The sequence below is a fragment of the Taurulus bubalis genome (assembly GCF_910589615.1).
Source record: "Taurulus bubalis genome assembly, chromosome: 12".
Lineage (NCBI taxonomy): Eukaryota > Metazoa > Chordata > Actinopteri > Perciformes > Cottidae > Taurulus > Taurulus bubalis.
This window is the reverse complement of record NC_136600.1, coordinates 24,376,704-24,404,233: the sequence shown is the minus strand read 5'-3', so window position 1 is coordinate 24,404,233 and position 27,530 is coordinate 24,376,704. Positions and strand designations below refer to the sequence as shown.

Sequence of the window (27,530 nt, the reverse complement as noted above, 5' to 3'; positions counted from 1 at the left end):
GCAGTCAGCCCTTAACGCCAGGTGTCTTCTAGGTTTTCAGCCAAAGATCTAAATCATAATTATCTTGATCCTAAACAATTAACCTATTTCTTTGGTTGTTTTATTGTACATAGGAAGGGTAATTTTGGACAAACCGTGAAGCATTCATGCAACTATAATTCCGAGAGCAAATCAGCGTGCAATGTCATTCTCTCTCAAAAACATAAAAGATGTTAATTCTTCTTACACTTATCTTTAAACTCCCTAAAGGCAACATTTCCTTTCCATAATGTTGCCAAAAGCAGTGTACCATTTCTAAACCAAGCCACAACAACACGCAGAGAGAGAGAAACATACGCTGTCCAACTATTGATCTGCAGATATCACATTACCAAAATATTGGCCGATAGCTATCGCATGGCCTTGCCTCACAGCCGAATTTGAGGACGTCACTCATCAATCACACTGTAACTGATACGCTCGGGGTTCAGCCCATCTGCCATTAAGTCTTCTGACCACATTCTGCGTGTCCACTTTGACCTCAGCTCTGATCTCATGCATAATCAATACCAACCTGCGAATCAAGTTGAAATACAAAACCACAAGCGGTATATACATACATGTGTGTAAAAAAACAAAACAAAAAGAGCCTTGTCTTATGAGTGAAATTGGAGAGCACTGCTCCGCTTTCACTTGCTGCATTTTGTGTCCTCAACAGAAGGAAATCCAAACTCTCACAGAGACAAAAGCAGTTTAGGTTACAGCTTTGTGACGCCAAGTGAAAGTGAAATAAATGAGGATGATTCAAATAATGGTGTCAACAAGACCAAGCCAACGTGTACAGAAGACAAAGTAGAATAGGAGGGAAGAGGAGGTTGGTGAACATCGGAGTGAGGTCCAGCAGAAATGAGAAGGGGTCAGGGAGAAGGGAACTGATTGGACTGTCAGACGACGAGAGGGTCAAGCCAGAGAGAGACTTCAGGAGTGTTTGGAGCGCAGACGTACAGGCCCACAGCAGTACACTGTAAAGCAGGGTGCGGGGGAGGGGGGAGTAGAGAAAATAACAGGTGAGATTTGAGATGGGCAGAGCTCTAACAACGCATTTGGTGGGAATGACGATGAACACGGCATCTAGGAGCAAAACCTGATCATAAAGAAAGACAGAGCGATAGTATTTTGGCCATTTAGCCTGGTCATGCACAGAAGAACACATACACAATCATAAGGAGGCGTACGTTAAGTTCGGCATCACTCAACAGTGTCTTCCATAATGCATCTAATATACTCCAATGTACTGTATACATGCAACAACAGAGGCACTCAAGTTGATTGATGTTGACCTCAGCCCTGACCTTTTGGACCCAGAAGAAATAACAGGGCGACATTTATATGAAGCGCCTCGACCTCACATGGACCCAATATCACTTAACAACTCAGCTGCCCTTGCTAAACAAGTGGAGTATGCACATACACACACACACATACACACACGTACACACAAAAACTCTGATTTTGACAAATGAAATAGAGGTTAAGGAACCAGAAGAGCAGCTTCTAGGAAAGAAAAGAAGGACCAAGACTGAAGGGAAGGGAGAGGCCGTCCATCTGGGACCTACACTGGGGGGCTGCTTCCTCTGCCTCCACGTTGCTTTCTGTGGGCTCAATGGGAGGGGAGGACAGAGCAGGGGGTGGGACAAGCTGTGCTGGTTCCTGCGCCGTGCAGCGACGAGGTTTGGGTGGCGCCGGTTGATCGGCGGCTCCTGTGGGAGAAACAGCATGCAGGCAGGGCATGGCACTGGTGGTCATGTTGGTAATAAAAGAAAAAATAGAGGAATGTGGCACAAACATCTTACATGCAAACGTCTTATCAAACTAAAAATGTGGCACAGAAAAACAATACGTAATCATCAAGATCTTTGTAATTTCTTTATGTATTTAACGACCTGGCTGCTGTGTTTTTGTGCTCCACTTCTTAAGAGACTGCTTTGATAATCAATCAGCGGTTTCCTCATCCTCTGATTGAGAACTCCTCTCTTGTTGTCTGCAGAGCCGTGGGAGGGTTATCGCTGTTAAAAGGGCTCCTCTTGTGTTAACAGTACCGTAAAAGTTAAAATGAGCACTAGCTAGCGCTGCTGCTAGCTCCCCGCTGCTGCTAGCTCCCCGCTGCTGCTGCTACTGCTACTGCCCGCGTCCCCTCTGCCCAAGTCGGGTGTCGAGCCAGGGCTGGTCCCGCTACCTTCGGTGGTTGTCGGGGAGCTAGCATAAGTTAGCAGAGAGCTAGCTGAAGCTAGCAGGGAACTAGTGGAGCACTAGCATGAGCGCTAGCTGGCTACAGCGGGGAGCTAACGGGGACACTGACCGAAGGTAGTAGCGGCGTGTAACCCGACTTTTACGGTACATTCATTTGTAATGTTTTACCATTGCTCCTGTGGAACTTCACCTTTTCATGGAATGTATTGACTACCCGCCTATAGTGGCAACAAAAGCCTGTCGATTATCTGCTGAAGTTTCAGGAGAAGTGATGGCAATAGTTTTGGAGCTACCGTTCACTTCAGATAAATCCTGTAAAAACTTGAATACAAATAAATGTGTGCCAGGAGTGGAACTGTGTTATTTCTTCGCTGCATATTAATGCCACGACCAATCAGAGTCAATATGACATTTCTACATGTAAAAAATCTGCCAGCTTACCGCGTTGAAACTCGGTTCCAAGGTTAGCGCAGAAGCAAAATACAAAAGCTTGACTAGTCAGAGGTAGTAAAGCTGCAGGCGATGGCAATCAGTGATAGAAAGTAGCCTTGTGTGGATATTCAAATGTCACATGTGATTATTACTGAAGGGGTAAACCCTTGATTTAGTTCAGCACTGCCACACCCCAATATGTCCACTCTATGTCATGCCAAAAAAAGGCATGACATAAATAAAGACTAAATTAAACCAACTGAAACCTAATAAATGAACTGTGTGTATTTCTATCTCGGCCTAAACAAGCAGGAGAGCTACACCCAACACTGTAGGTGCAGGGTGTAGCTCTTCTAGCCCTAACGTGTGCACCGACTATTGATTCACTGCCAAATATGTAGCGTTTATGTATCACAAAGTGCAGTTGTCAGAACCCTGACAGAGTATTTTCTCTCACGCTGTAAAGGGAAATAAGGAAGACTGAAAACCGGTTGAGAGAAGGTGTTGCACTGTCAGCAGTGTCAGGAGAGGAGGAAAGAAAAGAGAGAAGCTAGGCCTCTAGATGTATTCATGATCCTCATGCTGTCTGGTGTATCCTGACAAATGCAATAACCTCCTCAGCCTTTCTCTTGCTTTCATGTGCCTGTCCATCATCTCCTCTCCTTAAACCCCTCTAGTCCGCTTGTTTCTACCTTGCTGCATGTCATCCCGCTGCCAAAACCTTCCCATGCTCCTTCCTCTGAACTCCATTGTGGTGCCCTCACCTTCCTCATCCTTTTTTTCCTGAGGTCTACCACTCTCTCATCTCTGCCCCCCGTCAGACACGCCGGCCCTCTGCTGCAATCTCACCTCGCTACAGAGAAAGATCTGGGCTATAGGAGGATCAATACGAGGCCAGCCGTAGTTCAAGTAGATCAGGTTTAAATCTATGATGGATCTGTCTGCCTTTGCATCTGCCAGCTTTGAAGGTTTGTTTGAGCGGCTTCATAGAGGGAGAGAGAAAAAATAAAGAGGGGGATTGAGAAAGAGAGAGAGAGATAGAAAGAAGGAAAAAAGAGAGAAAGATAAGATAAGATAAGAAGAGCGTGAGGGATTGATAAGAGCAGGCAAGAGACAAGGACTGTATTGTCTCATCGGCTTTGGTGAAAACCAGCTCCACTAGTTCCTACACCTCAACCATGACACACACACACACACACACACACACACACACACACACACACACACACACACACACACACACACACACACACAGTCTTTCACCAGGTTATGTGCGTCATTCTTGGCAGCTTAAGTTTCACACGTTGCAGCAATGAGACGATCAGTCACCTTCTCTGTGAAAAAACAAACTTCTACAGTTCTTCAGCGTACAGCACAGGTGTCCCGCATCACCGTGATCAACAGCCAGGTGCACGTTCATTTTTTAGATAGTTACCCATTGCACTGTGCCTGTTGTTCTCAACGTCGTCCAGTTTCAGGTTTAGGGCCAACTCGGTCTCGGACCTGGAGCTGCTGGCTGAGGTCGCTTCTCTTCTGCCGGCCTTTTCCGACTCCTCCACCCTGCGGCTGGAGCTTTCCACCGTGGACTGGACCCGCCGTGCAGAGCCGCTCGCCGTGCTGCTGCTGAGCGTGCTGCAGTAAGACGCAGCCTGGTCCAGGTCAGCGTCGGAGTCGTCGAGGCTGTGGCTGAGATCGGAGCTGGAATCCTGGACCGCCAGGCTCTCCGTGGTGCTGCTGCTTGGTGTCGGGGAACTGGGAGTCGGGGAACTGGGGATGGGGGAACTGGGGGTCGGGCTGGCGGCGCAGACAGGTGAAGGTTTTACAGTCGCGGTCAAGGGGACTCGTTTTACTGATTGCGTTACAACAGTGGTAGCGGAGACAGAGTTTGACTGAACAGCCTTGCTACGGAAGAAGCCCGGGATCGGTGTTTCAATAGCGGGGTCGTCGGGGGTGGGAGAGGCAGAGCTTGAGGTGTCGTAGGGCCCTGGGGAGATGGAAGCTGGGTCGGGAGGAGGGGCTGGGGCCTTTCTTTTCCTCTGCTGGCTTTCTGAGCCGAGGCCCATCTGTGGGAAAATAAAGGAGGAAAAAAAAAGGATCGAGACAGTAGAAAGTTAATTTGTCTGAGCACCTTGTGCATTTGTCTGTGTGGTCGAACCATAAATCAGCCGGTCTACCAGAACTGAAGTTGAGGTCACTACTGAGTAATTAAATCAAGTGGAGTTCTGGCAGGCGTCCGAGTATTAAAATCTCTCAGAGTGCCAAAATTCCTTTTAAATAATCCTACAGAAAGATATAAAACACCTGGCAGTGACACAGTTAATATTGAAACAGTATATATATATATATATATTCATATATATACTGTGGCATTTCTCAAAACATTTCAACCATTATTCAGACGTCATACTGTATTGCAGAATTACTCGTAGTACTAAATCACTTATCACTTCATGGGCGAAGTGATGGCTCAGCGATCAGCACAATGATGCAATGTCTTCTGTGTGCAAACACGAAACAAAAACATTGAGAAACTCTGTTCTCTTCCTGTTCCCGTTCTGCAAAGCGAAAGTCAACTCAGTTCAAACACGATTATTGATTATGCATATTGTTGTTTACTGATTTTACGTTTGCAGAATAGTCTTTGTTCTTCTTCTTCTTCAACAGCATGTATTTCTGCGCACTAGAGGCAGGATCTGGCCCCTTCTGCTCATGTCTCAAGTCAACCTCGTGTCATGGCATCACAAGCTAAGTCACAACAGAGCAAAAGGCCTGTCAGGGCCTGACGCGCTCAGCACAGTCACGTCCTGTTGCATCGAATCACGAGCAGAAACAAGTCAAGTGAAATCAACGCAAATCTGTGGAAGTGTGGGATGAGTTCCCTACACAGCAGTTATTCCACATAATACCGTGAAAGATAATAATTACAGATGGTGGAGCGATAAAATCCAGTGTGTAAAGACACAGAGATGCACGTCTTTCCATTCAAATCCACATAGATTCACTATTAAGTAGAGCTTATTTAGGCAGACAAAGAGGGTTTTCATCATCATGAGGAGCCAGATGCATGGTTGTATTAAATAGCTACAGGGATGCAAATAAATGAAGACCTTCCTCACTGTTACCTGAACATACTCGTACTAAAAGAAACCCAACCGGTCAGCAGGAGTCCACTTGTTTCTGATGAGCAACACAGGCTGTCTGGACGTCATCAGCCACCATCTGATTATCTTTGCCTTCATGCCAATGCGATTGTGTTTGTCCTACCGGAACACAACCAGCGAGAGAGAAATAGAGGACTTGATGACAGCTAGTCAAAGCGTTCCTGTTCTCTGCAGGGTTTTTGTTTCATAAACTCTGCTTGGACCGACGACTGCTTGAGTCCACTGACGGGGATCCGCTTTGCAGCAAACATGCTCTCGTCTTGTTTATTTTTTATTATGGTCAATTTAATTAAGCGGGACAGGACGGCGCAGTTATTATCTACCATTATCACTATTATCTTTGCTTCAACTCTTCTTGTGTGGATGCTGTGTGGGCTCTGATTAAAGAACGCTGGAGAAACAATGCGGCATATGTGGACATGGGATATTCTGAAGGAAATGCGCCTGAACACAAAAGCGCATGGAGGGCCATGCAAGGACAGTCTGGTGTGTCCATTAAATTTTCCAGTCAATGGGTCGAGAGGCCCCATGTTAGAGCATGTTGATCAGATAGGGCCCACCCATGGAGGCCTCAACCTGGTGGCGTGACTATTCATCAGTGTTTCGAGGGAGTCTTGACGGGTGAGGGGCGTTGTGTGTGTGTGTGTGTGTGTGTGGGGGGGTCAAACTGTATATGTGGGTGCTTGTGCATGTCGAGTACATTCATATTTGCATATGCGTGTGTGTGTGTGTGCACAGATGTATGTGTCTGTATGAGCGTGGCAGGGAGGATAATAGCGGCTGTCTCAACACTGAGGGCACAGAGGTCAAAAACATCCCAACGGAAGACTGGAAGACAGTTAGTGTGTTAGGGTTATTGTGTGTGTGTGTGTGTGTGCGTGTTGTAATGAACATGTATGATGAAAAAAGTGTTATGTTAACAATGTGTGTGTGTGTGTGTGTGTGTAGGGGGGGCGTAGAAGAGGCTATAGGATAAGGAGGCACATGGCTGACCCAGTTCCATTGTCGTCTACTTTGTCCTAATAAATTGAATGTTTATAAGTTAGGTTAGAGGAATCAGAGTAGAAGAACACATTGGCAAGAGCAAGTTCTTACATTTTAATGTTTGTCATTTTTCCTAAAATGAAATAATAACTTTAATGAGTAATCGTCCATCAAACCAAAGCAACAAAAGGCAGATAGATCATCCCCAACAGATCAGTGAGTTACCTCTCTATAGTGGAAATACATCCTGATCATCGGTTTGCTGTAAATCCACGTGCGCACACACACACACACACACACACACACACACACACACACACACACACACACACACACACACACACACACACACACGTCCTACATTACTGTAAAGATTATTTGTCAGGCCAAATTCAAGTAAATGAGGTAATACATATATTATAAGTACTGTTTCATTAACTACTCAGCTGTGTGCCTAAAGCGTCTTCTACTGTAAAATAATTCAACTTTACTCTTGCACTGCATCTAATAATGTAGGAAAAGATCTTCTGTTGGTCATAATGTTAAAGCACTGCTGATGGTCAATCCAGCAGGATCCAAACATATTGTACTTAGATTCTGTTTTTCCTGTGTATATTTTGACTAGAATATATAATATGTAATATAACATGTGTTGTGTTCCATCTTGTTTTGTATTCACTTGGTGAAGCTGTGATCAGTCGGAAAGTGTTGTAAAAGAGACAAAACAGAGGCTGTGCATTAGAAGAACAGCTCATATTGAGGGGTAAAAAAAAATAAATAAAGACAGATGGATAACGAAACTAAGAAGAAAAACAGATGCAAAAGAAAGGAAAATCCATTTCAGGAGCACTCATTACCAAAACACAGCTCCAGTAGCAACTTGTGTTTTGTCTGGCTGATTAAACAGAGCTGTGCATTAGAGCAGATTAAAGTTAGCTACCGTTGTAGGCAATTACATGACTGATGGATGGCTGTGAAAAACAAGCCTCCCCTGCTGCCAACTCTCTACTTTCACACAGTGACAGATCGTCAGGAAAGGGGAAATAAAACGAAGCAGCTCGATCAATCAAGAAGCCACAGAAAAACAGATTCATGCAACGCAGAAACCTACGAGGACAGAAAGCTCAGTGTTGAACACACAACTGAATGTCCAGACAGACACACAACCACGTAGTCAAAGCTTATTGATTCAAATACTAAAACTATACTTCTGTCTCTCACGGTGAGGCAAACTGCCAGAGTTAAGATCTGATCAGCGATCCCATAATGTCAGAGCCGCCCGGGGGCAAACCTTTCTCAGATGATCTGACAGCTGGATCTCCCTTGAGAAATGTAACCGCAAACAACTGTAACGACCACGGTTCATTTGTGTTCCTCCAAGTGAGAAACATCACAGCAAACAGATGTGACGCACATTACGACTTTCTTCTCTGGCTCCGATCTCCCTCTCCTGGCTTTGGCAATAAAATCTGCAGTGTAAAAACAAGAGATGTTTCTGTATTTGCTTTAATTGGCTGCATAAAAGTCTGGATATATACTGCATATTGCTGCGGATCACCTAATTTCTGAGGAGATTAGGCCGGTGAGTGGTTAGAGAAGTTAAATTTGCTTCGTCAAAAGTCGGTAAATTAAATATGGGAGCGGAGAAAGTGCAACGAGAACTGAGAGTTCAACATTTGTAAACTTTTCTGCCTGCTTACTTTGCACTGCTTCACCTCCTGAACTTCAGTGCCACTCCCACCGTGTCCTGAAGGCGAGGCTGGTGCTCAGGGCACGCCAACCAGATTTCATGCTGTACTGCGTTTTGGAAATATGATCCCAAAGCTTATACATTGTTAATGTTGCACAACTAGAATAAACACCCACTTATAAGTACTGCTGTTGCCTCCCTTTGACTCTCTGTGACCCTCTAAGTCACTCTGTTGGTCTGTATCCTCTCTGCTTCTCTGTTGCTTCAGTTGTCTGTTGTTATCTTTCAGTCTCCCTGCACACACACACACACACACACACACACACACACACACACACATGCACTCTAGAAGCACCGTCTGTTATTGAGCATTGGAGCACAACGCTCAGAATTTCTCCGAACTTGTTTATCACAAGAGGCCATGTAGACACGGCTTTCTTTCCAAAACCACAATATCAGATTGCCTATCAGTGCTGAAGAAAAAAAAAAAAAAAAAAAACAAAAAAAAAAAACAAGGCTGTGTTTCTCTGCACTCGATGTTCCAAAACATTGTTTCAATCAGAGCTGCTCTCATAGAGAAAGAGAGACAGACACAGATTGTTGTTTGCAAAGCTGGAGAAACTAAATTGCAAAGCTCTCTGACTCCTTGATGGCTCCGGCATGAGAAAACATCCGATTCTCCGACAGTGAAAGATGGCTTTACACTCTTCCTGGAACACTGCGTCATACGTTTTTAGTGCGAATGCTGTTCACATTCTCACAGCAGCCGGTCCCTCAGACACCAAGAAGGTCAAAGATCTACTTTCATTACTGTGAATGAAATAAGAGCGTGAATAGAGACCTCAACGTTTTTATGTTTCAACACCCTGGAATCAAAAGATTGGATAACTACCACGTATAAAAGATCAAATACATTGCAGTGACTTAATATCTGAAGTAAAAACTTGTTAACGTAACAAATATATATATATATATATATATATATATATATATATATATATATATATATATATATATATAAACACACAGAAACACTGTGGAACAAATTTAAAAATAAAATAGACGAAACCCAACATACTAAAGTAAATTAAACATAAGCCCACCAACATAAGGAAAATGAAACTAAGGAGTGGGAAAGAACGACCAAGTGAAATATATATATACATATATATATATATATATATATATATATATATATATATATATATATATATATATATATATATACACATAAATATGACGCAACTTCCTCTTTCCAACCAATGAGAGGTTTGTCTTCTTCTTCTGCAGTAAAATAGAAGCATTGTCGCAGATTTATCGCCTCCAATCGCTCAGAATGTGTACAGAGACAAATATATAATCAAATACCTAACATATATATATATATATATATATATATATATATATATATATGTATATAGCAAAAATCCCCTCAACTTAAATTGATCATTTGTGATCCATCATCATCTGTTAGATAATGTTAATTCTAACTAAGATTATGATTTAAATGACTGCCCTTATATTCTCTGCTCCTCCAAAGTCCATTTGAAGCGTTTAGCTTCATTATAACGATCTCATCACCCTCACGGCTTACATTATGGTGTCGATGTGTATTACTGTGCCCTGTAAGTCACAGTGAGGTGACCACAGCTTGTCATGAGCCTAATCCTGCGCCATCGCAAACACACACGTTCTCAAGCTGTACACACAGGGAGTATGTAAATAAGGTGGCGTGGACTGTGACACAAACCTGCATGCCGGCCGCAGAATTGAGAAAGTGTTATTCGTGCAATGCAAATCTTAGTCAGCAAAATTCAACACGCATAAAAAAAATGCACTGCACATTATGAATGATTAATTGCGCTTCAGTCCTGTCAGACGGACTGCCCCACTTCCAGCCCACGGCTTGTGCACAACCCTGTCTGTCTGAACTATGGAGACATTAACGTATAGCTTGACGTCTAGACGTTCTGCCGCGACGTGATTGATTTGATGCGTATAATTGTTCCACGGATCCGAGTCATGCAGAGCGGTTGAATGCAAGCGGCCCCTGAGAAACTGTCCTGAGAAGACCGGGCCGCTATGATTACCTCACCGTCATTATGACTAAATCCTATTAAATCACAAATGCTTGCTGCTCACACCTCCGCAATGTCCTCAGAGGAAACTGGCTGATCACATGTACTTTATCAATCATTTTAACTTTCATTCATTCATCTATAAATCAATAGGGCGTAAACTTCAATGTTAAAAATGTTCAATAAACAGACATGCTGCTATTCTGTTGTTCTTGTATATCTATATATATAAATATAAATAAATAAATATATATATAAATAAATATGTATTTATATATATAAATATAAATAAATATAAATAAATATATATACAAGAACAACAGAATAGCAGCATGTCTGTTTATTGTACAAAAATAAATAAATAAGTATATATTTATATATATATATATATATATATATATATATATATATATATATATATATATATATATACATACAAGAACAACAGAATAGCAGCATGTCTGTTTATTGTACAAAATAAATAAATAAGTATATATTTATATATATATATATATATATATATAAATAAAATAAATATATATATAAAGAAATATATACATACATATATATATAAAGAAATACATAAATAAATAAATATTTATATATATGTATATATATATATACATATATATAAATAAATAAGTATATATTTTGTATATATATATATATATAAATAAAATAAATATATATATAAAGAAATATACACATACATATATATATATATATATATATATATATATATATATATATATATATATAAAGAAATACATGAATAAATAAATATTTATATATATGTATTGTAGGAACTAATGTAGGAACTTGTTGACTACATTACTACTTGGCTGAACACATCGACAGCCTGTCTTCAGCCTCTCAACCCGAGAGAGCGAGCGAGGTGTTATGGCACAGCAGGATGACCGTGCAACGTGTGGATGTGCATGAATATACATGAGACAGAGAAATCTAATATTAGACCTGTCATCAAGTCCTCAGATGACCAGTGTGACTCAGTGTCAGTATTTCAGCTCTGGTGTCTTTCACCTGGCTGACAGATAAGTGATCTGCACAGCTACAGTTTGTCGCTCCAAAAAACAATCACAGCAGCTACAAGGAGCTTCCTGATAGTCACAATGCACTGCAAGTACAAGACCAAACTTCTATAATTTAGTCCATACGAATGCCATAAAGGAAGGACACGTTCTAGCCATATTCATACTTTCTGAAGAGATCCGCTTGTAGCTACATACTTGTTAAACCTACTCTACCATTATCAAGTTCAGTGGGCAGATGATGGAATATTCTGGTTGAGCTGAAGTTCACCCACATTAGATTAAAGATAGCCTCCGTAGGAATACACTGGGGCTGAAATGAATTACGATGTGTGTGCTTTTGTGGCATTATTATAATTACTGTCCAGCTATTAGGAACAAAAGACGCTGTGAATCAGATCCTCCAGACTTTCCTTGATTTACTATTCTCATCATACATGTCTCTGCTCCTCCGCTCTCAGCTCATTTGCGCTAATTAAGAGGACAACACCGTCCTCCGTGCCTTTCTGAGAACAAAATCTCCTCTCCAGCAACAACACTTGCTTCTCCAAAAAAAACAAAGCTTATTGTCTGAGGGAGGGAGGAAGGATGTTGGTTGCTGAACAACAATTCCCAGCCCGCTGCCATAACACTATAATGAGGCCGTGGGGAGCTGTTTCTCTAACGCAGGCGGTGCAGGTCACTCTGACCTTGAGGAGCCGATCAGCGCCAAAACACCCGAAGGAAAGGCAGCTTTCAGACGGACTACCTCGGGTCACGCCTGAGAGCGGAGGGATTTAGATATTTTACATAATCTAAACTAAACTAAAAAGGAGAAAATGGATTATGTGTTGTCATTATAATCCTAATAATGCATTGTTTGGAAGTGTGTGTGGATAAAGTGTGTCTTCATACAATAATTAATACATTTCTGTATGTGTGTGAGTTTGTGAGGTTTCGTGTTTGTCCTTTACACACAATTTAGAAGCCAGCGTTGTGTCATGCTGCAAAGCACTGGATTGGATTCATCGATGTGTCTAAATCTAAACACACAGCTCTTAAATCTCCTCACCTCGTAGACCTCGAAGCTAGCGTGTCCCACGGCGGGTGTCGGGGCTCCGGGTAGTGCTGGGGCTCTCCTCTTCTTGGTCTCGGCCTTAGGAGACATCCTGGAGATGTTCATGACAGACTGAGACTGGCCTAAGGTGCTGGGCCGGTCTTCCACGCCGGAGACCCCAGATGCAGTGCACAGACCCTGTGGGCGATGTCGAAATAAAGAGGGTGAGGGAAGTCTGACAGACATGGATGTGCGTGTACACATGAACAAACATGTACACGTATCAAATATTTAAGGACACGATGCTGCCAATCTCAAGAGAGTCACATGACCACTGAGTTACGGGCGCATGCATTGGTCATGTTGCTGTTGACTATTCCACAACTCAAATGCCTTGAAGGATTCTCCTTCGTGATCTCTGCTTCTCCAAAGGCTAACCATTTAACTTTGTTATGGCAATAACTTTATCCGTATAGCTTATATGATGTCAATCATATTATATATCAATTACTATGTCTTGTAAATCACAATAATCCTCAAAAAACAACAAAAGAATAGAGATCGGAATCAACAAAATACGATTGAAAACTCACATAGTAAGATATCCTGCTAACTAGCCACAGATAAGCGTAGACAGGACTTTATGGTGAAAACTGACAGCTGTAATATAAGCATTTATTTCATGTAGATACAGATGAACTTTCAAATTGATCTCAGAAGTAGATCCCCACTCCCCTGAACTCGAGATCTAAAAGCATGCATACATGCAATCAACATTTCTGAAGGTGTCGTCCATTCTTCAGTCACAACAATTAATGCAACATTCATTTGACAAAGGTGAAAGTGCAACCGCATTTTCAAGGGATGGCTGCTTCTGACCAAAGCATTGGAACAAAAACATAAAAAGGTTTTCGATAACTGATCAAAGAGATCCCAAAGTGCTCCTGAAACTCTGAATCCCCCCGCGGCTCAGGTTGGTACAGAGCCTCGGCACAACGGGGGAACCAAACCATGACTCGCGCCCCCGTGATCTAAGAGAAGGGCCGTGGTTTAAAGGCAGATTAATTGATGCGTTCAGACAATGCCTGGATACGGCGTAAAAAGCAGGAGCAGAAAAAAAGGAACATAAAGTTCAGGTCATTAGAATTAATTGGACCCAAGGTTAGAACATCTCACAGTGGGGAGGGATGGGGAAAGAACAGGAAAAAAGAGGCAGGTGTGTCTGCAGCTTTTGTCACATTGGGCACATTTCACATATGTTTAAAAATATTTTGATTGTTCCAGCATGCAGAATGATGTTCTAGTGAAGTGTTTGTTGTCTTGCACCTAGGTTTGCAAAGGGGCGGAAATTTTCCGGAAAGCTTCCACGGGAATTTTGGCTCGGTAATTAAAACATTTTTATTTTTGCAAAAGCATATAACAGGGAACTTAAATGTAGTTGAGAACAAGACTGTGCACGCCTAGCTCAGCTGGACCCTGAATGCAGCTGGTTGGGACCATTGTCTGCCAGAAACATAAACGTAAACATAAAACGTTCTGTTGTTTTTGAACGTCTTTGTCATCAGTGTTGCGTCTGAACGTTTCAGCCCTATGCTGGCAAGTGTGAGAGCGGCGAGTTGCGTAGAGGCCAAGAGCGGTATTGCAGACAGATAGAGATTTAAATTATAGCTCGCCACAAAAAAAATTGGGTTGGAGGGTGGTGGTGATTATAGGAAATGTCATTTTTTTAAGTTGTATTATAAATGTTTGCATGCATGTCTGCTTATGACAAGGTTAATACAGTTAAATTACCCCAAAATGTCCAGTTTATTCCCGTTAATTCCCGTTAATTCCCGTGGAAAGTTTCCAACTTTGAATATTCCCGGAATTTTGCAACCCGACTTGCACCCAATTTAAAGAGATGGAGTGTAGCAGGATACATGTTCGTACTATTGAAGAAATAGACTAGGATTAGGATCGACCATATCAATCTCACCCTCTAACCGTTCATGAAAATGATAAATAACAAAATATCCAAACACTATGGCCCTGGTGTTAAAACTCTGAAACATCTATAACACCTAGTATAAAACAAAAAATAAAGAAAGAAATGGCTTAAAAAATACATTTAAGCACAGTACACAACTTAATAAAATGGCGATCTAAAGAATGAAATAAAAGTAGTTGTTCCCTATGCTGGGTGACAGAGGTAAGAGCAGGTAAGGAGCAGGTGAGGCGGATGGCAGACGGGGCTGACATCACATCAATCCTTCACGTCCTTCCACATCTCATCTTTTTTTTTGTGTTCTTTCTATTTGGAATCCTACAAAAAAAAAAGAGGAGCTTGCTTTCACCTTTCCAAAATATAATGTTCAAAGCAGAAAATTCACATGAACTCTGTGTGACTCTTTCACCTGCTCTCATCTACTCCTTCCCTCTGGTAAACAATCTGAAATCTGTCAAAGCAGCGAGAGGGGGAAAGGGAGCCGTAACAAACATACTGCAGCATTTGGGGGGGGAATCCGAACTCACAGTGTCCTCCTCATAATTACAAAGGGCATATTTTCAAATGAGTGTATTGAACTTCTGCAGAACTTCTTCAGACGGTATATCTGGGGAGTGCTTTTTAGTGCTTTTATGACTGATCCTACTACAAACCACACATGCAAATATAGAAATCTCTGGCGTTCTTTAAAAATATCAGAATCTCTCCCTACTAATCACAGAGTTAATCCAACTTCCACGCAGAGAAGTTCTACTCGAAAGACTTACAGACTTCGCTAAATACATGTGATTGAAGGAAGACTAAATTAAATACAGAAAAGGTAAAAAAAAAATGTTGGGCAATGAGAAGTTGTCCTATGAGTTTGCTTCAGAATCAGCACTGCCTCATAACATGATGCACTCTAAGACCACACACACACACACACACACACACACACACACACACACACACACACACACACAGTTTAGCCCCTAATGAACAATTAGAGATAAGAGGCTGGGCTTTTAGTGCTAATGTAGCCAAGGTAAGGTAATCTGATGCCTTTAGACTGATAACACTGTGGCTGTGTGTGTGTGTGTGTGTGTGTGTGTGTGTGTGTGTGTGTGTGTGTGTGTGTGTGTGTGTGTGTGTGTGTGTGTGTGTGTGTGTGTGTGGTCTGATAACAGTCCCTGGCTGAGAAACAATCACATTGGAGAGAAAAGGCCCAGCTGCATTACAGCCCAGAAATAGCAATATGAATACATACAAATTAGCTCTGACCTTCTTATACATTTCAGTTTTTTGTTTAAATACATTTCACATCAAATGAAATGCCACATACTATATACATATTTCTTTCAAAAGGAAAATGTGTCAACAGAAGTATCTGATGTTGACATTAAAAAGAGGATGAGGAAAACCCCAAAGAAATCTTAGATCATGAAGAAGAGGATGATGAACAGGGACGACGAAAACAACCCAATGTTGACGAGATGTTGAAGGAAACGCTGAGAACAAAAAGGTGGAAGGGTGGAGTGGTAGCTTGTGCCGGATAGAGAAAAGAACCAGAGTGAGTGTTTTTCCAGATAATGTAATCAAACGCCATATTGATCTGAGGTGAACCACAGATGGCTGCAGCTGGCGATTAAGTTCCACATCTAACAAACAGGTAGAGAGCTGTGTATGGATGTACGTCTGGTATAAATAACATGGATGTGAACACCACACACACACACACACACACACACACACTGGAGCGGTCGGAGGGAGATTATAGTGTGGTTGGAATTTTATTGTGAATCTCCTGAAAGCTGGTCAGCACCAGTCATGTGGGCTGCTGGGTAAATGGATCCTCCTTGGTCCTGGAGCACAGAGTGTACTCTCACTCCCTCATAAGCATCACTAGCTACCCTTTTATTATTCTGTACTTATGCGGAGGAAAGAAAAGTAAGTTGGAGCTCGATACTGTTCCTCTTTGGACCCGAGAGTGCGAACAAACTGTTGACTAATCTTCTGGAGACACTTGCTGCCCTCTGGTGGACAGCCGTGCACATGACCCCCAACTCAATAAACATTGCACTGGAGCAACAATTCTGCAGGCCGTGTTCTGTAAAGATTGCCTTGAGCTGAAATAAACAGTTCAAGCTTGCATAATTCCCATAAATGTGGCTATTGTGACTGTAGCTCATACGAGGTCTCGCCACCTACAGCTTCCGAAATAAACAGTTTTCTTTTCATTTCGAACAATTCTCCTACCACATCCACTGATAGGATCTCACACCTGCTGCAATGCCAAAGCGGGCTAGGATTGCAGAGTGAGAGGGGTGGTTAAATGGCCCGTCCCCACTTCCTACCGCCTTACAGCCCCGCACCCTTGATCAGACCACACTCATCTACAAGCTCTGCATTCATTTGGATCAACACGCAAAGTTTTGCAGCTGAATTCAATGACAAAATCTGTCGGACAGAAATAGAAACACCTGGTAAAGTACTCCAAACCGCTTCTGTGGTAGTTCCTACTACAACAGGCGGTGTCTCCGGTCCCACATTTTTGCCATGCTTACACACACACAGACTCACAAGGTCAAAACAATACCAGCAGCGTGGCTGGTGATAACAAGGTGCTGTGGAATGGTTTTTACTATCTTTATTTGGGGAAATTTTTCCCGATCTGAGGTCCTGGGACAAGGATGTTATGTGTACAGATTGTAAAACCCTCCGAGGCAAATTTGTATTTGTGATTTTGGGCTATACAAAATAAACTGAATTGAATTGAATACATGACTTAATGATAACAACAACAACTGCAGTCAAGAAATCAGAGTCTTCAGGATCATGCTGGTGAAGCTGGTTTGCTTTTTTTGTGATAGGAATGTGGCATAAATTCAATGACCAGCCACTAAAGTAGTATGCTTTGGTGATTTTGGCATTGTCAATGCTGGTGCCACATTACATTACATTTAGCTGATGCTTTTATCCAAAGAGACTTACAATAAGTGCATTCAACCATGAGTACAAACTCAGAACAACAAGAATCAAGAAAGTACAATTTCTTCAAGAATGTTAAACTACAAAGTGCTATGAGTAAGTGCCATTTAAATGCTACGAAAGTGCTACTTTCTTTTTACTCACCCAATCTTCTCAACAGTTCAATAAACAGAGCATCTTTAATGTGCCGCTTTTACAACAGGCATGCACTATATTAAAAAATAGAAAGAGATCCTTATTTACCTAGGCTGAAACAGAGAAGGCTTTTATATTAATGCCATAGAAAGTATCAGCAGCCATGCAAGAAATAACACATAACAGGAAGCCCCAACAGCATGTGATAAAACCCAACACTACTGACCTGCAATAGTACGTACTACCTTGTGTAGTTCGTCCAATTTATGTGTCAAAAATGTCAAAGAAGTCTTGATCCAACCCTGTGTTAGTAGTACTTACATTAGAGTGAGTGTCTGTGATTTGGATAACTTTGTCATCACGGTCATCCATGTCCACGGATGTTGTGTCTGTCTGCAAAACGGAAGGCAAAGCTAACATGCGGCATTCAAGAGTTCAGCAATGCAGTGAGCCGGCCTCGGCTGTCCCTCTGAGTGAGTATGAATGGCAACCGCTCGAGGTGAGTTTGTTAAATATTACACAGCTACATATCTCTCACTTGTGCAAATGAGTCATGGACAGTTATGATGACAATAGAGGTGCAGTTAATTCCATGAATCCAATGCATCATTCTGTATATGTGACCAATGGCATGTTTGATAGCGACACATAATGACACTGCTAAAAGGGAATATGTTAAAAAAGGGAGAAGAATACTAACAAATTATAAAAACATCAACAACAGAGACAGGAGTCGTACCTTGGTTTTCCTCCTGCTGAATTGGAAGATACCCAAGAGGCCTTTTTTCTCTGCTCTGTCCAAACTGGTAGTACTGGAGCGGATGGAGTCTAGGACAAGAAAAAGAGAAAGAAGAGGATGAGGAGAAGGAAGAGAGGAGTTGGACATGATATGAAGTGACTCATAAAAGCAAAGCAAATAAGTCGGGTTCAGTCTGAGGAAACGTTTGTGAGGAATTTAGTAGAAAGGAGTGCCAGATGATCACAGCATGCAGATCGATTAGATAACAAGACAATTCAGAGTGGGATGCTGTGAGTCAAATGATATCCAATCTGCTTTACGTTATTTGTACGCTCTCAAATTGGTATTTTAAACATTTTGGAATGGTCTACATACTCCACAAAGACCTGAAGAGAATAATCTCCTGAGTTCCCTCAGCAGAGGGCGCTATAGCTTTATTTTTCTCAGAGACCACCCCTGTCTAACCTTCACAGTCCACAGAGCAGTGAGTAAGAATGTGACCTGATAACACTGTTGACTTGAGACAATTAAAACAATCACAGAGCTATACTACTGGGTTATTTGGATTCTGGGAAAAAAAGCAAAAGCAAAAAAAATCATTTCAAATTGATAGACGTTTACACAAATATCAAAAATGATTTCTGTCATACGGGTGGCTAAAAAGCAAACAAGCGTGTATAAGGTTGTCAAAGACGCAGGGTTAGTAAGCAAGCAGCAGTACGTTGGGTTAAACAGCAACACTAAGACTTATCATGGCTAATACCTGAGTAGTTAAGAGCTGGAGCAGAAGCCCTTTGAGGCTGGAGAACTGGAAAACACATGAAGTCATTTATTGGATAAATTACCTGCAGCAAAAAGAATCAATCGATCTGTTGCATTTGCACTTTTTTGTCGCAGCACAACACAAATCATGACGTGATAAACCAGGTTCCATATCCTTCATGATAATAGTGAGCGGTTGAATACCAAAATATAACGATTACGCAATAGTATTTGACCATAAGAAATGAGTAATGTTCTCAATGTTGTCCGTCATGATCATAAGCCACAAGCTTTTCCTCTGTGACATCAACAGTATCTGGAAATGTCAGTGGGTGGAGTCTGTAACCATGGACCATAAACAATGGACCATAATGCAACACACTATTAGATAAAGAATACAATATTCAAGTTATTGTACCCCCAGGGACACGTTGCATTTACCAAGGTTCATTTAGATGAAAATATTAGAAGAAACACGAAACAAGCTTATATTTTTGTTGCTGCCGGTGAAACTAATACTGACTCTGACTGCTGAGAACCGTGTCAACAGACAGCTGCTACCGGCTGGGGTTGTGTGACATCCATGGTTTGTTCTACTTACTGTTGAGGCCAAGTCTTTTATTCTCATGATCTGGTTTAACTCAAGGTACCGAAGGCAAATAAACACAGTTGACATTAAACTTTACTCCCGAGAAGAGCCTTTCCTTCTGTACTCATGCATGGAAAGGTCGGAGGGCGCCGTGCTTTGCATGTGGGAGGGGCTCGGGCTCAGCGGCCACACCCTTCTTCTTTCTCTCGAGGCTTTATCACATGGAGGGCTGTGCTGAATCAGCTGGGAGGGAGTGGAGGTGGCTAAGAAAACCATCCTCCATGCTTACCTACGGCCCCTAAACAGAAGCTCACACGAGTTCTGTTGTGCAGCTGTCTTATTCTCATCATGCATGTCAAACCTTCCTAATTTCTATCAATATGTATCTTCTGCTTGTAAATGCATTTATACATTTGTACACTTATGATAGAGTAGTTGCATTGGGGATGATATGCAGTCACATCAGATAATAATAGCTGGACAAGCCAAGGCTCCTATCAGTGTCCATAATGACGTCTTTTATCTGATTTAATTAGCTTTCAGGTCATTAGCATAAACCAGGGGGGGCTCTATTCAAAATACAACAAAATAACTATATAAATAATGATATAAATGACCTTCTTTTTTTCATTAACATCTCATTTGAAAATAATACCAATTGTTTTATTCTTTAAAGTGGCAATAATGATGAAAAGCAGTTCTGTCTGCCACCGAGTTCGAGAAATGAAGGTTTTACGGCACAGAATAAGTGCGTTAACCACACTTTTGTTTCCTCCGGTCGCCATCCCCAGTTACCACACTGCAAAAACAGCCCTTCTAGAAAGAAGCAAAACATTCTTATATTCAATCAAATCATCCTATATCAAAGCAAAAAAAACTTACCCTATTGGCAGATTTTTTTGCTTGACAAGATTTCTTAAAATAAGCCAAAAATCAAGAAAAAGTAAGGCATACTTTCCTAAAATTAGATAATTTTTCTAATCAAAACATGCTTGACAAGATTGATTTTCTTTTTGGGCAAAAAATATGACTTATTTTCTTGATACAAGGCTTTTTTTACTTTCTTGAAATTCATTTTTTTGCAGTGCGAAGTGTATCAATGCAAGTTCTTGGAAGTTACCATCCCCTGCAGTGTGTGTGGCCCGTGGTGGAACAACCCTAGTAACTGTGGGAAAAACAAAAGCAGTGCGTCCTCCTCCTGTGTTGTTGGTTGTTGCTACGTTCAGAGGAAAAAGGGGAAGCGTTGTGGTTGTCTAACTATAATACCACTTGGAGACGCTAAGGAGGGGAAACGTTAAAAAATGGTCTGTTTCCACGCAAACATGTGGTTACAGTTCTGTGGAACTTCATTTTTAATATACATTGAATAATCTAAAAGCGACTGAGAATCCAGTGGTCATGGTTTACCTAGACTCTGGTTGTGCACGTAGAGCTCCTTGATCCCCAGCTCCGTTAAGGATTTGTCCAGCGGCAACTCGCGGCGACTGATGCTGTCCTTCAGCAGCAGCACGTGTGCGGGCTCGAACTCGCACTTGTCACAGACGACAGGAACCAGAGCCTGTAGCGGTACAAACGGGTTGACCCGCACCACTGCCTTCTGGCTGCCGTGGTAGTTCACCATCAAACGCACTGTTTTCTGATGGAGAGAGGGGAGAGCGGCGGAAGCATTAATGGAGAACATTATAACAGGATCAGCATCATAACAGGATAAAAGAGATAAGCAAAGGGAAGGTCCTCTGTTGGATACATCTCTACCTGAGGCAAAAAGGAAATAGGTCGGCCTTGATGGAAGAAATAACATCATAATATTAACTAATGAATCTTACAAACCAATGAGCAGACAGAGCATTACAGAGTAAGAGCAAAGCGCGTGAAATGTAAAACATGTAGAAAGGGGAGAAGCAGAGATAGAGGAAGACACTTCAACAATGAGTAACCTAAGGTTAGACTTTGGTTGCGGACAGAAGAAAAAAAGACAGATTTAATAGACCAAAAATGATGATGTCTGTGTGCCTGTGTGTGTGCATTTAGGTAGTAAAAATTGGACATTACATAGTGTTATATTATGGAGATAGAAGGACCTTCATCACTCAGCCTTTATAGAAAACACACTCTAGTAAAGTGCCTGAAATATTCACTAAATGTCTCTTTTTGAGCAGAAGTTGTAACGTCCCCGGTGAGACATTAGCTTCATTGGTGTTGCTGGATGAAAGTCTTGGAAATTCTTTAGTTTTTTACTTTGGTAAAGTGTGTGTTTGGTCCTCAGACAGATAAACTAACAGAAGCAGGCAATGACATACAGCCGTATGCATCAACATTGCATTGCATGTTACTGACATGTCTTTTCTTTAATCGTTTATATCAATGAGGGTAGATTGTATATTGCAGTCGCTTCTAAATATCATGTTAGACTGCATGCATTGGTGCAGACGGATAAAACCGAGAGAAGGATGACGGAGAGCAGCGTCTGAAACAGTGTCGGCCTCTGGCCTGAAGCCAGGCGAGGGTCAAAGGGAGAGAGAGCAGAGAAATAATGCATGGTAACTAAAGGTAAGGCACTCATCAAATATTCAAACTGTAGGAGGAGAGCAGAGAAGAAATGGAGAGACAAAGAGACTAACTATCAGGAGAAATAAGTTCAGATAGGCAAGCGAGTTGAAAAAAAAACGATGACAATGAGCCCGGTGATAAAGACGACAAAAGGCACACTGAGGCTGAAAAACCAGCGAGTAATAACTGACTCCAATGTCATGCGAAGCCAGTTAATCCCAATAGGCTTCCTACCTTAGCGCGGGCCCTTACAGGTTTCTCTGGCCTTGCTTTCTGCCAGCCGTCAGAGGTAAAAGGTAGAGAGAGGAGGGAGGAGCTTTACATTGGGCAACGGGGGAAGGAGCTCATATTTAAGGGCTTTTTCACTGCCGTTCTAGACGACGTTAATCCTAATTACCAAAACAAAAACATGGTTTAGGAGTGTATTTTTATTTCTTGTTATCATGTACACTATTCTTCTTTTAATTTGCATTAATTTGTTTCCACACCAGATGTCTCAAAGCCCACAGGAATCCATGCCAAGCCGAACCAAACCTAATATATACAATATATCCGCTGCGACAATCCTAAACATACAAAGCATACACTTAACGCCATCAGGCTCCGCCGTAACTCACCTCTGGCAATTTGGGCGCCGGTCTGCGCACCACTCTCTCCTCCCAGACCTTCTCCTTGATGAGCACACAGGCCACGTCCAGGGAGCCCAGCAGAGCGTTGGGCTTGAACCCCAAAGAGTGGCCCTCGGGCGACAGCAGCTCCAGGGTGTGCAGCGCTGGGTTCAGATGGTGGCGGCTGCACGACTCGACCAGCAGGTCCATCAGCGCCTTACTGGGGGAGGGAGGGAGGGGAGGAGAGACAGAAAGTGAAAGAGAGAGAGAGAGAGAGAGGGGGGAGGGAGTTTGGAAGAAAGAACCACAGGAGGAGATGGGGAGCGAGGGAGAATAAAGGGGAAGCAGAAAAGAAGATAGGGTTACAAAAGCCTAACTTAGTTTGAGCTCTGCTAAAGGGAATAGTGATCACTTCAGACTAATGCACTCTGATAGACAAAATACAAAAGGATGTCTTGCTCACGTTGGGCTGTTAACCACGACTAATACGACCTGAAAATGAACCTAACCATTATGAAAACCCATAAATCCAGTCCACAGAAGGCTGTTAATTTAATCTGTACGGTGCATCTAGACAGAAACTCTGAGCTAAGAGCCTCCAACAAAAAAAAAAGACAAAACATAGCGGCATAAAGAAATAATGACAGAGTACGTGTTGACATGACATACTACTCATGTTTGTGTGTCCGGTGCAGCTGATGAGGAGGCCTGCAGTACTACCTGTCAATCCTCAGAGAAAGAAACCTAGAGACAGTCTCCAATGGTTTTCTGGGAACGGCCAGATCGGATGACAGAACCGAGAGAGCTACCACCACAAAGGACGCCATTGACCATCACTAAAACCACAAGCCGCCATCAACAGACCCAGTGTGCCTGTGTTACTGAGTGCTCCTTAAAGATGATTTTGAAGATTGTGTGTGTCACAATCACTATCCACATATGTGGTATTAAATATGTTAATATAATGTCCCTAGTTTAACTGTATCTGCATCATTTGATTTTCCATTCATGGCAAGAGAAAGACTAAATAAATGATATCACTATCTGTATCTTGAAGTTGTTATTGCAGTTTTGAATAGCACACTGCATACTATAAAGTTACAGCATAATGTACTAGTATAATCAAATCTGCAGTAGTATCAGATATTTATGACACATCTGCGTGTTTATGAGCCCTTTGCCTTGTCTTATGACCGCAACCTACCACAGCGTCAGGCTTTAAATTCAGTTACACAGCCGTGTCAGAGGATGAGCTGTAAACACATCTAACGCTAAAATGTAGCATCATACATTCCTTTCCCCAAAATGATCCAGAATGAAGCTGCGATACTCACCACAACCTCTTTAAATGGATTTTAACAGGCAGTCGGAAAGGTTCCACATGTTGAAGTAAAGAAAGTTCCCTTTAATACTAATAAAACTATACTAATGACTTACTTTGGGTACTTCTAGTCAGAGCACATTGGCATCTACTAGCTGAAAGTTTGCCTCAGGGCATCATGTTGTTCTGTACTAAGGAGGCATGCCGGATTTTCTGCCCCAAATGAGAGAACCTCATTAGGGACCGAGGGCACTAGCAGGACAGCGACTCTCTGGGACAATGCTGGTGCTGAGACTGGGAAGAGGACCCCTTGACAAGGCCCCATTGGCACCGCAACCAACACAGACATAGATGCAGCAAACGAGTCTCATGCTGTTCGTCTGCTCAGCTTACAGTCAGATCAATTGTTCAGCTAAACAATGGCTAAGATGCTCGAATCTATAAATATATACATCATTTCATTTTGATGAGATTGGATGGACGTTTTGCTGTCAAACAACAGTATTCTGACCAAAAGGGGGGTGATACACTGAGATTGAGTTTGTGCTTGCGTGCCCCTCTCTCCCCTCTCACCTGCCATCCTCGGTGACCGAAGTCTGGCTTCCCTGTGGGAGGGTGAGCTGTAAATCCACAGTGGGCCTCAGCATGTTCTCCTTGGCGTCCATGTCGGAAGTCCCGCCCCCATCAGGTACAGCGCTTCTAAAGATGTGGCGTGGGGCGGGTAGAGGGACCTGCGGCGGAGGTGGGGCGCGCGCCTTCATTCTCTTCCTGGGACAAGACATATATATATATATATATATATATATATATATATATATATATATATATATATATATATATATATATATATATATATATATATATATAAGACAAGTTAATATTATCAACTTCTGGGTGTTTGTAGTAGTTTTCCTGTGGGACTTTGGTACAAAAAAAAGAGTATTTATTTCACATGTTGTACATGAATCTGTTGTCGGATTCATGGAGGACACGTGACGTTTCAATTAACACCTTTATTCATTTGATGCAATGTTACCACTTTTATTCATGCAATGAAACGACGCAGATCATTTTTTTCGGTCTCAGCTGCACAACAGCTTAACGAACGCAACCCCTCTGCCGCCTCCTCAGCAGCCGCCTGAATACCAATGACTTTGCTCCGTCTCTGTTTCCGCTCGCCACACAACCTCTCTCTTCACTCCGATTACAAAACGCTCCACAGATGTGCTGAGCTTCATGCTTTTGGTTGTCAAGATGAGCTGCATCTGAGCAGCTGCTTATTCAATATGGCCCCAACGCTCCTCTAACTTATAATTGACTCATTCATAATAGCACCCTCTCTATTAGCACTGTACAGTCTTGTATTCTTATTAACAGCCTTAGTTTAACACAAACAACATCCTTTATCGAATCTTATTCTATATCTGTGCAGTTTATTAAACATGTAATACTAAAATGTGAACATTAGGTTGACTGTCATTGACTGAAACGATCTTTGAAGTTATACAATAGTTATATCCTACGGTATTTGATTGGCTCAGGTGCACACCATGATTTATGAGTCTGTTGACAATAGCTCTATGAAAACCTTAAAACAACCCAGATAAAATAAATACACAAACCACATTCACACCACAACTCCTGCAGGTGGAGACGGGGCAGATGTCAATGACATGCCGCTATCCGCCCATTTGACCTCGACTTCGCCTGACAGACACAGCTGATTAGACAGAAATCGAGCACTTCATTCTGCAAACAATGACAAACAGCGTTTCCATCGCACACATTTCGGCACGCACACACTCCCTCTCTGTCCGTCCGTATCCGCAGCACAAATATTAGCCCGAGATAACAAAAAGAAAAACATCCCACTCACGTCAAAAAGCAGCCCTTGTGTTGATTAAGTATTCCAGAAGTGTTGTATATATATTTATATATATGTCAGGCTGTTTATAAATCCAGCTCCAAGGATGAGGCTCGCTCCCAGAGAGATTGTTAAATCCAGTGGCGTATCACTCCAGAGGCCTTCATGGTGCTCCTGCCCAGTTTAAATGGCAAGGAGAGCTCAGTGAAGGAAGAATGCATGTTAACGTAGCACAGCGAGCGGACTCTAACCCGGCCACAGTTAACCATTAACAGCTGAGTCGGATATAACAACCCATATAGTGTCATTGACTCGTTATGCAACGTGGAAACGTGGACGCATCACAGGGGAGTGACGGACCTCACTTCGGATCAGAATCTGGTCACGAGTGTAAACACAGTGCAGATCATTTCTAATCACGCACTGCAAGGTGCTCTGACTAAAAAGGGCATTTTGAAACAAACAGAGAAAGAAATGAATGTAGAGAGACCTGTACATGTGGGAAATGTTTGTGTTTTCCTGGTCAGTCTTTGGAAGTAAACAGAACCGGGCTCTGTGAAGCTGTGGGGACTGGGCCCCGGCCCAGCTTCACACAGGCAGCTAGTATCCTCCTCTCCCTTTAGCCTGCGGCTAGTCTCACCAAAGCATTTCCCTCTCCCTCTAACGCGCACAAAGACTCTTTTAGGAAAAAGCCTCGTCTCCCACAGAGTGAGGATGAGCGTAAACGGAGAGAGAAAGAGTGAGGGAGCAAAGGAGAAGCAGGGAACGAAGGCAGGAAACCCTGCTCCGGCACAGGGGGGCAGTAAGTGCTGAGCTGTTACAGGGACTGAGTTACAAAACACACACACACACACACACACACACACACACACACACACGGTTACTAATGGGCCTTTCAGAACCACTCAGTTATTTTCGCTTGACTAAACACCATTAACAAGGATATATTTCTCTCACTATCCTCTTTTAACTCTTTTTGGACTCAAAGTGTGAATGTTCACGTGTTCATAAACGTTTCAAAAGTAAGGATCTAAAACCGAAAAGATGCCGAGTTCATCTCAAACTGCCAAAGGTGCAGTAGACTCACGTGGTCTAAAATGTGAGCAGCTATAAAACAAAGCGAACAGAGAACACCGATGTGGAATTAGGAGGCAGGTTACCTGGATACATAACATAATAGTGTTGATAGTGGATATATGATCCAGCAGCAACACAAGCTTGATTCATGACATATATGATGTCATTCTTAATAGCACAACAGCTCAATCCTACACATCCCTGTGTGTGCGTGAAGAGCCAGGTGAGAAGAGAAAAGTTTGAAGACTTACATTTAATAAAATCTGATTAAATTC

At 42.2% G+C, this 27,530-nt stretch overlaps 1 protein-coding gene across 1 annotated transcript in view; it reads right to left on the bottom strand.

Annotated features, from left to right (window-relative positions):
- The window catches only part of cobl (cordon-bleu WH2 repeat protein), a 46,479-nt gene that overhangs the window by 9,486 nt on the left and 9,463 nt on the right, over positions 1-27,530 (bottom strand). Inside the window, exons 2-10 of the mRNA XM_079227116.1 lie at positions 24,888-25,082; positions 23,003-23,213; positions 21,243-21,471; positions 19,248-19,292; positions 18,485-18,573; positions 18,067-18,138; positions 12,675-12,857; positions 4,097-4,724; positions 1,596-1,739 (exon numbers count right to left, since the gene is read on the bottom strand). Of these exons, the coding sequence (XP_079083242.1) occupies positions 1,596-1,739; positions 4,097-4,724; positions 12,675-12,857; positions 18,067-18,138; positions 18,485-18,573; positions 19,248-19,292; positions 21,243-21,471; positions 23,003-23,213; positions 24,888-25,082 (1,796 nt within the window). The remainder of the gene's footprint in view (positions 1-1,595; positions 1,740-4,096; positions 4,725-12,674; positions 12,858-18,066; positions 18,139-18,484; positions 18,574-19,247; positions 19,293-21,242; positions 21,472-23,002; positions 23,214-24,887; positions 25,083-27,530) is intronic.